A 12,910-nucleotide genomic window follows, 5' to 3' on the forward strand; every position below is an offset into this window, starting at 1 on the left:
TTAACCCACTGAGCCACCCAGGCGCCCGACTTTTACAGTCTTCAGCAAGTATATAATCACTAGCCCTCTCAAAAATACCTCTTGGGATGAAAATAACAGTCAAAAAGAGGATGTAAGGGGCGCCTGGGTGGCTCAGTGGGTTAAAGCCTCTGCCTTCGGCTCAGGTCATGATCTCAGGGTCCTGCGATCAAGCCCCACATCAGGCTCTCTGCTCAGTGGGGAGCCTGCTTCCCTCCCTCTCTCTGCCTGCCTCTCTGCCTACTTGTGATCTCTGTCTGTCAAATAAATAAAAAAAAATCTTTAAAAAAAAAAAAAGAGGATGTAACACTTGTAAATATCTATACATTCAACATAGGACCACCTAAATAAAGCAAATACTGAGAGACTGAACGGGAGACATAGACAGCAATATAATAATACTAAAGGACTTAATACTCCACTTAACACCAATGGGTAGATCATCCAGAAGGAAAATCAATGAGTAAACATTAGCTTTAAGTGACAGCTTAGATCAGATGGACTTAAAGAGATATTTATGTAGAACATTCCAATCAAAAGCAACAGAATATACAGTTCTTCTCAAGAGCACATGGAATATTCTCCAGGATACATCATATATTAGGCCACAAAACAAGTCTTAAGAAATTTAAGACTGAAATCATGTCAACCATATTTTCTGACTCCAATGGTATGAAACTAGAAATTGGAAATTAAGAAAACTGGAAAATTCACAAATATTTAGAGATTAAACAACATGCTACTGAACAATCTATGGGTCAGTGAAGAAACCAAAGAGGAAATAAAAAATGCCTCAAGACAAAAGAAAATGGAAATACAACATACCAAAACCTATCAGATATAGCAAAAGCAGTTTAAGAAGGAGGTTCTTAGCAATAAATGCTTACTTCAAGAAACAAGAAAAATCTCAACATAATTATACAACTCAAGGAATCAGAAACTGAACAAAGTTCAAAGTTAGTAGAAGGAAGGAAATAACAAAGATCAAAGCAGAAATAAGTAAAACAGGGGCCAAAAAGACAATATGAACGATCAATGAAACCAAGAGCTAGTTCTTTGAAAAGATAAAATTGACAAACCAGTAGTAGAACCACCAAGAAATAATGACCAGGACTCATAAAAATACAACTGGAAACAAAAGAGACATTACAACTGATATTACAAAAATGCAAAGGGTCATAAGACACTACTACAAACAATTATATACTAACAAACTGGACAACCTAGAAGAAATGGGTGAGTTTTAGAAACATACATCATTTTGAGACTGAATCATGAAGAAATAGGGAATCTGAACAGACTGATTACTAGTAAGGAGATTGAATCAATAATCAAAAATCTCCCAACAAACAAAAGTTCAGGGCCAGATGGTTTCATGGGTGAATTCTGCCCAAGATTCAAATAAGAATTAAAATCAAGCCTTCTCAAACTCTTCCATAAAACAGAAGAGGACAGAATGCTTCCAAACCTATTTTATGAGGCTAGCATTACCCGATACCTAAACCAGATAAAGATACAAAAGGAAAAGAAAATTACAAGCCAATATCCTTGATAAACATAGATGTAAAAAATCCTCAAAAAAAAAAAAATAGTGAACCTAATTCAACAATACATTAAAAGGATCTTCATGTAGGATTTATTCCAGGGTTACAAGGATGGTATATTTTCTGCAGTCAACCAATGTGATACATCATTTAAAATAAAGGATAGACATATGGTCATCTCAGCTGATGCAGAAAAAGCATTTCACAAAATTCAACATCCATTTATGATAAAAACTCTCAACAAAGAGGTTATAAAGGGAATGTACCTCAACACAATAAAGGCCATATATGACAAGCCTACAGATAATATCACACTGAGTGGTAAAAAGCTAGAATCTTTCCTTCTGAGACCAGGAATAAGAAAATGATGCATACTCTGGTCATTTTTATTCAGCATAATATTGGAAGACCTAGCCAGAGCAATTAGGCAATAAAAGAAGTCAAAGACATTCAAATCATAAAGGAAAAGGTGAAACAGTCATTATTTGCAGATAACATGATAAGATAATATAAAAAATCCACCCCCCAAAATGCTACAGCTAATAAATGAATTCCATAACATTGCAGGATACAAATATACAGAAATCGCTTGCATTTCTACACACTGATAACTATCAGAAAGAGAAATTAAGAAAACTATCCTATTTATAATAGGATTAAAAAAAATAGTAAGATTCCTAGCAATAAATTTAACCAGGGAGGTAAAAGACTATACACCAAAAATTATAAGACACTGATGAAAGAAAGTAAGTATGACACAAAGAAATGGAAAGGTGTACTATATCATGGATTGGAAGAACCAGTATTGTTAAAATGTCCACACTATCTAAAGTACTCAACAGATCCAGTGCAATTCCTATCAAAATTCTGATGGCATTTTTCATAGAAATAGAACAAATAATCCTAAAATTCATATGGAACCACAAAAGACCCCAAACATCCAAAGTGATGCTGACAAAGAAGAACAAAGCTGGAGGCATCATGTGCCCTGATTTCAAACTATGTTACAAAACCACAGTAATCAAAACAATATGGTATTTACATAAAGATAGACACATAGATTAATGGGACAGAATATAGAGCCTAGAAACTAACCCATACATATATGGCCAATTAATTCATGACAAAGGAGCCAAGGATATACAATGGGGAAAGAACAATCTCTTCAATCAATGGTATTGGGAAAACTGGACAGCATATGCAAAAGAACGAAACTGAACATCTATTTACACCATACATAAATATTAACTCAAGATGGAGTTAATATTACTGGCAGTAATATTACTGGCAGTAAGATCCTTGACATGGGTCTTGGCAGTGATTTTTTTTTTGATTTGACACCAAAAGCAAAAGCATTGACAGGCAGCAAAAATAAACAAGTGTGATTACATCAAACTAAAAAGCTTCTGTACAGCAAAGGAAACCATCAACAAAATGAAAAAGCAACCTACTGAATGGGAGAAAATATTTCAAATCATGTATCTGGAAAAGAGGTTAATATCCAAAATATATAAAGAACTCATACAATTCAATAATTTAAAAAAAATACAAAAACGCAAAGCAACCCAATTTAAAAAACGGGCAGAAGATCTGAATGGTCATTTTGCCAAAGACAACTTACAGATGGCAAAAAGACTCATAAAAAGATATCCAACATCACTAATCACCAGGGAAATGTAAATCAAAACTATAAGGTATCACCTCACACTTGTTAGAATGGTTCTTATAAAATAGGGAAGAAATGACAAGTCTTGGCAAGAAAGTGGTGAAAAGGAGACCCTGTGCACTGCTGGTGGGATTGTAAATTGTCACAGCCACTATGGAAAACACTATGGAGATTCATCAGAAAGTTAAAAATAGAACTACCATATGATCCAGCCATTCCACTTCTGGGTATTTATCCAAAGAAAATGAAAACACTAACTCAAAAAGACATATGCACCCCCATGATGACTGCAACATTATTTACAATGTCTAAGATATGGAAAAATCTGAGTTTCCATAAATGAATGAATGGAAAAGGAAAATACACAGAGAATATTATTCAGTCATCAAAACTAAAGAAATCTTGCCATTTGTGACCATGTGGATGGACCTTAAGGACATTATGATAAGTGAAATAAGATAAATACCATACAATTTCACTTTTATGTGGAATCTGAAAAATAAAAACAAAAAACATTCATAGGCACAGAGAACAGACTGGTGGTTGGGAGAGGCAGGAGTGAGGGGTAGGAGCAATGGGTGACCGAGGATCAAAAGATACAAACTTGCAGTTATAAAATAAGTCATGTGGATGTGATATACAGCATAGTGACTATAATTAATAATACTGTATTGCATATTTGAAAGTTTCTAAGTGAGTGTTACTACAAGAAAAAAATACTTTTGTTAATAGGAAGATGAAGGATGTTAGCCAGAATTTCTGTGATGATCATTCTGCAGTATATTCACATGATCAAATCACTACATTGTACACTGGAAGCTTAGGTAATATTGTGTATGAATAAAAAGAGAAAAAAGAATACCTTTTGGGAGCAATGCTTGATAGTAATATCCAAGATGTTTCTTCTAGACGCACTGCTGAAACGGATAGCCTTTACTGCTACTCTTGTGAAGGTTTATAGAGTCGGCATCCCTTCCCCTTTGTCTTTTGAATCTGTTCACAGTTTGTAATTCCCCGTGAGGCCATGACATTCCCGTCATTCCATTACCTGATATGAAGAAACTTCAGAGCGAATTAAAAGAAACAACACAAACGTTTTTCTAAAGGTGTCCTATATACATATATATATAATATTTTATTTTAAAATGTCACTGAGCATATACATTTCTTTAGCTTTTTCCAGGGAACATCGCACCTAAATTTCGAAACACACAAAATAGATCCCCTTTACTAAACAGTTTTCATTTTGGGGGGTTACAAAAGTCAAGGTTTCACAATCACAAAGCATAAAGGTACATGGTCCTGATACCATTTTCAGGCAGATTCTTGTCATTCCCTGTATATCTGGTACTTTTGGAAACCCAGACCGTGATGCATTCCTTACGAATGATCTCCACTGTGGGCCTCCCTGGGTCTCCAGAAGAAACAGAGAAAATGGAAGTGAACAGAAACAAGAGAATAACCTCAGGATTTCCCAACACAAAATACTATGGAAGATTGGGGGGAGGGGGCACAAGGTTCTCCTTCAAGTACGTCGCAGTAGAAAACACCATGTTTATAGCCTCATTTGGTCACTGTCTACCTGGTTGCTAGTGAACAAGACTTCATCTAAGACGCGGAGGAAAGATGAAAGCTATTTACATGTAACATCATGGACTAGAAAGAGCAGTCGTGCCCAGACCCGCAACCAGCTCAGACAAGGAGCTGCCACGATGGGCGCCTAAGAGGCCAGAGGGCTGCTCGCTGGTGTCCTCTGAAGAATCCCAGTGTACTCGTCGGCCGCACCCACCCAGAGCCAGCTCCGCACGGTGGACCGTGCACGGTGTGCAGACTTTTATGCTTCGCTGCAAATGGACAGTCCTCACGACTCCCAAGTTTCTCATAGAAGATCCTGTCCTGGGGCCAGATACTGTTTTCCTCTTTTCTTAGATCTGATAAATTTTAGGGTCAGCCTGATTGTTCTCTGCATAGACAATGACTCTTCACTGCTTTCTCCAAGTGTCCCAGAAGCGGTAATTTGCTGAAAATAGAATCTCATAAAAGTTTAACACATTCCCTCTGAGAACAGTGGTGCTGCTGGGCCACTTAAGGAAAGGTCAGAGCTGAAAACTGTGGTGGAAAACCACTCTTGGCCATGTTGGAAAAAAAAAAAATGGACTGGCAGACAAGGAAGGATGTGCAGTCTAGAGAGGAAGCAGAATTCTAAAGATGTGGGAGTCTTTTTCCACATTTCCATGCTAGTGCTCTTGGTAAACCAAAAATCCTGCCCGAATGGCCAAGATCTGAGGCCTGATCTGGTCCCGAGACTCTCCGCCCTGCCCGCCAATACCCACCTACAGCTGTAGTTGTTGTTGAAAAGTGAATGAATACTTGGGAGTAAGAAAAAGGTGAGCCCAGCTGACTTTGCACAGCCCCACAAAGGTAAGATGCTAGGAATGAAAAGATCAAGCACCCTAAATTCCCCCAAGTTGCAGAAAGGGACTGAAGTTGCCACTTTTTTGTGGTTTTATCCTAGTCCACAGCCGAGGACTTGGCCTAGCCTGATTTTCACCTCTCCCTTCCCACACCAGGAATGGCAGTTAGGTAAGAACCACCAGAGAACAGACCCTCCATTCCTGCCAACTGGCGCGCTCTCACTGCAGGGGTCATGAGAACAAAGGTTTGGTTGTCACCTGGCAAAATGCTGCAGGGTGTGGACAGAGTGTGCGTTTGCCCTCTTTAAGGAAAAGACGGTCCCCAGGTATTGTGAAGAGCAGGGTCCAGCCCAACAAAGAGATTTAGAACTGAAAGAACCTTTCATTAGAGAAAGTGGCCACACACGCCCCAAGACAACCATAAAGACTGGACTAGGAAATTGAAAGCTTTTTATTAAACAAGACTTCCTCTGAGGCCATTAGGACAAGGAGATTTGGCTATAAGTCAGACACACAAGACTTCCGAACCACATATAAATATGTTCTTCAGAATTTTGAATGTGTTGCCTTGCCTCTTGACCTCTCCAGGAATGCTCCTAGGGCCAACCCTGTTATGTAGACAGTTACTGCTCCGGAATGGGAAGGCACAGGGCCTGGGTGAAAAATAAAGCCAAACAGAATGAGCTCAATTCACAGAGCAATATCAGTGTTGGGTAGATCTGCTATGGGTATTAACAAATCACTTTTTCCACATATGATTTATCCATCTCATTTGTAATTTTCCTCTCATCCTCCAAACAGAAATAGGGCTTCAGCTTTTTACTAAGATCTTTCCACCAAGGAGGCTTATGAAAAGAATTCCTGGATACCTTTCTAACTAAAACCAGCAGAACAAAATGCTCAAGACTTTAGGATAAATTGGAAAAAGGGGTTCCAGAATTTTTCCTGAGACATTTCTTGGCAGTACATGAATTGGTGAATTGAGTAGAAGACTCTCATGACATCTACACCCAAAGTCAGACTCCAGCGGCTCAAATAAAAGTAGAAAAGCTCAAGGCAGGACCAATACAGAAGCCTGGGAGAGAAAACAGAAAGGCAATGGGAACATGAGGAAGAGGTGACTGCTGATGAGGACAGGTTCCCAAAGAAGGGAGGTCAGAGTCCTCCACAAAAAACTTCCTTGGTTTCCATTTGCATGTGACTTTGAGTCAGGGCAGGAACAGAAGGGGGACCACACTGCTGGGAGATGCCTGCGTGTTGTCCCACAGCATCTTATTCTGCCAGAGAAGCAAATGGTTTACCATGGACTTGTCCCCACAGAGCCTTCTGGGGTTGCTTAGATCTCCTGGAGGAGAAGGGAAGCTGTCAGATGAAGATGACCCCTGACAAGGCAGTAGTCCAATTCTTCCCAGGCAACATTTTGGCAAACAGCTACTTGGTAAATTCGCATGGTACCTTACCTACCAGACCGGGCATCATTTCCACACTGTGGAATGAATTCATTCCTGAGTAGAGAGGCTCCAGGCAGACCTTTCCTAATAAAATATCTACAACTCCAGGAAGGTGATGAACTATCCTGGAGGAAAGGTTCCTTTCCTCTTCTCTGGGGAAGGGACTCAACAAACATGGAAGCTGGGATTGGCTCTCCAGCAGTTTTGGGAATCACATCAATGACATTTTTCTTCATTGGGTGGGAAGAACATTTAAATTACACAAAACTGTCAAGATGGCAATGAAGCCACAGGGGGTGTTCAGGAAGCAGCCTCAGTAACTGGACATCACTCTACAGGGTCCTCCAGTGCAGAGCAGTAGTCTCCTTAAGAGAAGTAATTTCCAAAAATTCTATTTTCTGATTCCTTGTGGGAGAGAAGCAGCAGGTAGACTTGGTGTCCACTGCTTCTGCAGCTCTTGTGAGGAACACTCAGAAGTGGAGCAGTGGTGGGAAGTGAGGCTTTAGGTGTTGGGTGGCTGGGACGGGAGTCCAAGGGGAAGGAACGGGGGGCGCACAGCATCAGAATGACCAGTCAACCCAATTCAGATTCACTTTTCTCAAGTGGCTATTCAGAGTGGGCTTTGCCCAAAGATGAGGGGGAGAACAGGACTGCTGTTCCTTAACAGAACACGGACACTTACTGACGTGGAGTGTCCTTGGGCACAGTCACAGCCCATGGAACCTGGATCCAAAATGGAGGGATGGTCTTCACATGAGGTGTGGTGACCTGACTGATATATGGAACTTCCTGTTCTGATCTTTTAAACACTGCTTTACATGTGTCCCCATGGCACAGCAGGTGGGGAGGGCCAACTAGTCCAGAAATGATAACCTAGATTCTCAGAGAAATCTCAAGCCACAAAAAGGGAGAGATCCTTCAAAACAACAGAGGAACTATTGGTCCAAAGAAACACCCATATTTTCATGAAAACACACTGATTTGGTCAGAAAAATGCAACTAAGGAACAAACTGTTACACAACAAAGACAGGACTCTGTCGGCCTGGGCACTGCTCCAGAAGGCTGCCTGGGTGGTGTGGGCTACTGGGTATGAGGACAGCCTGGGCTGGACTTTGACACACAAATTCCTCAGTAGGGAACTGGAAAGTCCCAGGCCTGTTTTATGGAAGGGAAACAATTAAGATTCAAGGAATATCAAAAAGAAAAAAAAAAAATCCCTGCTTCACCCCCACCATAGCCATGAAAAAAAGAAAGACACACACACACAGATGGTGTTCCCTGATATCAGTCTCAGGCTTACTAGAAGGTGGGTGCTTACACTTTCTGAGGCATGATCCCCAACTTTCCAATGCAGTACGTTTAACCCGTAGAGAAGCTGGCAGCTTGACCGGCTGAAGAGTCTTCTGCCAGTTACACCTGAAAATGGCTGCCCAGCTACTCCAAATAAATACGACATGTGTACCCCAAATAGGCAGGGGCTACCTAGGAGGCCTATTAAAGGAACCAAAAGAAACACAACACTCAGTAGCAGCCTTTGTGTTTTGCTCTGTTGAGTATCCAGACCTGTTACTGAAGAGGAAACTGAAAACTAAGGGTCCCCCAGAAGTACAGCCAGAGGACTTTTGGCAGCAAACCCCCAACCTGGGATGGGAAGAGCTGTATCCCCTGGAGCTCTGCTGCGGCACTTCCCAGTCCCACCCTGCTGGAGATATCCCAGCTTTCTCTCCTGCTGTGCTCCCAATGCCCTGGGCCATTTTCAGGAAAGTTTGTTCCCATGTATTAAAGGAATGACATATACAGAAATGTCGTCTCCTGAGCCCAGTCGGTCATTAGATATTCGCCATCCTCTGTCCTTCAGGACACCGCGGGCACGCATCACCAGGTCTTGAGCTGCCAGTGTGTACCTGTGTAGGGAGAAGCAGGAATGAGACCAGCAGTAAGGCATCAGGCAGAATATGAAGTCGGGGGAGGCGGAGAAGGAGTCATCAATACAGCTGTGTAAATAGTTTTCAAATAACCTTGAAGTCTCAAAAAGTTTAGGCTGGGGCGCCTGCGTGCCTTAGATGGTTAAGCGTCTGCCTTTGGCTCAGGTCACAATCTCTGGGTCCTGGGGTCAAGCTCCTGGCTCAGTGGGGAGTCTGCTTTTCCCTCTCCCGCTGCCTCCCCCCCCCCCCCCCCCCCCCCGCTCTCTCATGCTCTCTCTCTCTCTGTCTCAAATGAATAAATAAAATCTTTTTTTAAAAGTCTAGGCCATCTTTTCTCAAATTGTAGGATGCCTAATGTGAGATTATTCTTTTAGATGGTAGATGGACAAGGTACCACCTACATTAAATAACCTCCTAAATTAGTCTGCTATTGAGTCTTTTGAGGTTTTTGGTGATGTCAAGGAGAAAGTCTTTGTTTAGTATGAGTCTGCCTTTAATATGGAAATATATTAAAGTACTTGGGAAACATAAGAGCTTTTGTTTTCAGTGTTTATTTTTGGGGCCACTTTCTTTTTTAAGGACAAATGATAGTCATTTTCCCATGAATGGGCAATCTTTTAAAGTAAAATCGTTTTTATTTTTTATTTTTTAAAGATTTTATTCATTTATTTGAAAGAAAGAGAGACAGAGAGAGCAGAAGAAGGGGAAGGGTCAGAGGGAGAAGCAGACTCCCTGCTAAGCAGGGAGCCCGATGCTCGACTCGATCCCAGGACTCGGGGATCACAACTCAAGCCAGAGACAACTGCTCACCCAACTGAGCCACCCAAGTGCCCAATAAAATTGTTTTTAAAAAGTGGGTCGATTTAAATAAAAACATTAATAGTACATGTAGCATAGGAATACAGTACAAATGTGAAGGTGTTTGGGAATGGACTGATAAACCTTGGTGTGGACGGGCTATCTACCCACTCTTATCAATGCCACACTCTCTTCTTGATCAATGTAGGTTTAGTGGGGGTAGTCCTCCAAGAATTTGAAAATAAGATTGCTCACAGGGCACCTGGGTGGCTCAGTGGGATAAGCTGCTGCCTTCGGCTCAGGTCATGATCTCGGGGTCCTGGGATCGAGTCCCGCATCGGGCTTTCTGCTCAGCAGGGAGCCTGCTTCCTCCTCTCTCTCTCTCTGCCTGCCTCTCTGCCTACTTGTGATCTCTCTCTGTCAAATAAATAAATAAAATCTTTAAAAAAAAAAAAAAAGATTGCTCACAGAGATTTAAACTTAAGGAAAAAGAAATACTACATCGGGCGCCTGGGTGGCTCAGTGGGTTAAGCCGCTGCCTTTGGCTCAGGTCATGATCTCAGGGTCCTGGGATCGAGTCCCACATCAGGCTCTCTGCTCAGCAGGGAGCCTGCTTCCCTCTCTCTCTCTGCCTGCCTCTCCGTCTACTTGTGATTTCTCTCTGTCAAATAAATAAATAAAATCTTAAAAAAAAAGGTACTACATCATTAGCTAGTGGGAAACATTAATATCTAAAAACCAGTGTGGGAGGGGATTGTGGTGGGTGTGGGCCTGGGTTGGCCTTGAGGCATAAAAAACTGAGACCAGGGGCACCTGGGTGGCTCAGTGGGTTAAAGCCTCTGCCTTTGGCTCAGGTCATGATCCCAGGGTCCTGGGATCGAGCCCTACATCGGGCTCTCTGCTCTGCAGGGAGCCTGCTTCCTCCTCTCTCTCTCTGCCTGCCTCTCTGCCTACTTGTGATCTCTGTCTGTCAAATAAATAAATAAAATCTTAAAAAAAAAAAACAAAAACTGAGACCAAAACATTGGCAGGTGGCTATCCAAATACTGATCAGAGGCAGTCTTCGCTGACAGACTTCAAAGAGATTTAGTTCTGCTGGTAGGACCATATTTAGTATGGATGAATGACTCTCTCAGCCTATGCCATTAAACATGATTCACCGTTGGGGGGGCCTGGGTGGCTCAGTGAGTTAAGCCGCTGCCTTCGGCTCAGGTCATGATCTCAGGGTCCTGGGATCAAGTCCCACATCGGGCTCTCTGCTCGGCGGGGAGTCTGCTCCCCTCTCTCTCTCTCTCTCTGCCTGCCTCTCCATCTACTTGTGATTTCTCTCTGTCAAATAAATAAATAAAATCTTTAAAACAACAACAACAACATGATTCACCGTTAACTCTGATTTCACGTTCACCAAATAACCCGATTCTGATCGGGCTCCTTGTGTAGGCCTGCCTACAGGGAAGGAATGAGCCAGTCACTGTACTCCAAGAGTATCAGTCACTTATATTTCTCCATATAAATGTCAACTGGCATCTCAGTTTCCAGATCAATTTTGTAAGCTTGGTTAGGGTAAGCCCAGCTCTGACAATGAATCTGTTCTTTGTTATGTTGATTAAACCTGTTTCTGAACCCGAAAAGCTAAAAGCTAGACTTGGATAAATCACCAAGATAATAAATGTCACCCTGTAAGGAAGGCGTCTTGGAAGGCTTTCATGACAGACTTTTAACAACAGACCACCCTGTTGTTACCAGTGGCTTTTCCCTACTTGGGAATATCTCTGCCTTGCCCTCAGGACTGTGATTTTTATGGAATTTGGAACACCAGAAGGCTCTTCTATTTCTTCTGTTAAGACCCTTTATGGATTTACTGAGTCTCCTACTAAAGGAGACTGGCAGAAATAAAATAAAATAAAAATTAAAAAAAATTAAATAAAATAAGCAGCTGGCATCCAGCCCATCGTTACAATATTTAAGACCAAACTCTGCAGCAAATGATCTTAGGATTAAGATACCAGGACATAAAGTCCTTGAGACGCAAGTTTTCTTGCAGCCCAGGCAGAGGGGAGGAGTGCAGGACACACTACAGGTGGCAGAGGAGAGGCTATATGAGTGACTACCAAATAAATGCTTTTCCTCCTGGAGGGTGGCTGGTGGGTGGGGAGGAGAGGCACCCTTTTCTACCCGAATGGAGAGAATTACCAGCTTTGCGCGGAAACGTCTTCAGTTGCATTTGAGGGAAGATGCAACCAGTTAGCCCCTTTGGAGGGCTCCCCTGCTGAGATCAGGAAATAAACAGAAAGGAGTCCAGAGAGGCCTCTGGCTAAAGAGCCAAATAGATGTCCCCAAATCCACACATTGCAACTTATACTATATTCAGAAGAGTTTCTCAGATGCTCACCCCAGAGAACTCTGGGGTTTATATTAAATTGTGTCTGTGAGATAGAACCACGTCGGGAAAGGCTGCCAACCATCTCAGTGGTTGATTATCCTGGTGATTGACTGCGGTGGTCCAGACTTTAGCCTTTCAACTGAAGAAACCTGGCTGAGTCAATACCAAGTAGATTCATCTCTCTGGGCTGAACACACCTTCACCTAGCTCAAGAGCATGCCGGACAGAGAAAATGATGGCAAGTTACGGTAAAAGATGGCTGACAGTAAAAGAAAGATGCTCCAAGATGTCAAAAAACAGAGAAAAGACTCAAGCCAGCTTTCTATGGCTAGCCTAGAAGAGGCCAACCACCCTGTGGGCCTCTGTGGGTCTGCGGCCATGGGGCAGCGACAGAGATCAAAACAAGTTGAGACGAAGAAGTCACAAAGGAGGGTCACCCTTAGTTCGAGGCAAGAGACCACCCTGATGCTGCCACTGCTGGTGACGCGGAGTATTTAAAAAATGGTCAAAATTAGCAGTGGTATTTTAAAAAGCAGCATTAGGTCACCTAGAAAAGATGGTTACCCAGGAAACTCATTTCCCGAGGGCTCTAGATAATTAAGGCTTTATTCTTAAAAGTGGTTATTGCCTATTCCAAGATAACTTCCCTTGAGCCTGAATTTCTCTTTACCATCCATTCTGTCTTCCCTTAGGTGCTGAACTTCTTGAGA

The 12,910-nt window shown here is 42.0% G+C and overlaps 1 protein-coding gene across 2 annotated transcripts in view; it reads right to left on the reverse strand.

Moving 5' to 3' along the window:
- Positions 1–5,779: 5,779 nt before the first annotated feature.
- PPM1H (protein phosphatase, Mg2+/Mn2+ dependent 1H) overlaps positions 5,780–12,910 on the reverse strand; it is a 254,172-nt gene continuing 247,041 nt past the window's right edge. For both annotated transcript variants that reach the window (XM_059403605.1, XM_059403606.1), the window contains one exon: positions 5,780–8,998. In XM_059403605.1, the coding sequence (XP_059259588.1) occupies positions 8,851–8,998 (148 nt within the window). In that variant the 3' untranslated portion in view covers positions 5,780–8,850. The remainder of the gene's footprint in view (positions 8,999–12,910) is intronic.

This window comes from Mustela nigripes, chromosome 6, assembly GCF_022355385.1.
Source record: "Mustela nigripes isolate SB6536 chromosome 6, MUSNIG.SB6536, whole genome shotgun sequence".
Lineage (NCBI taxonomy): Eukaryota > Metazoa > Chordata > Mammalia > Carnivora > Mustelidae > Mustela > Mustela nigripes.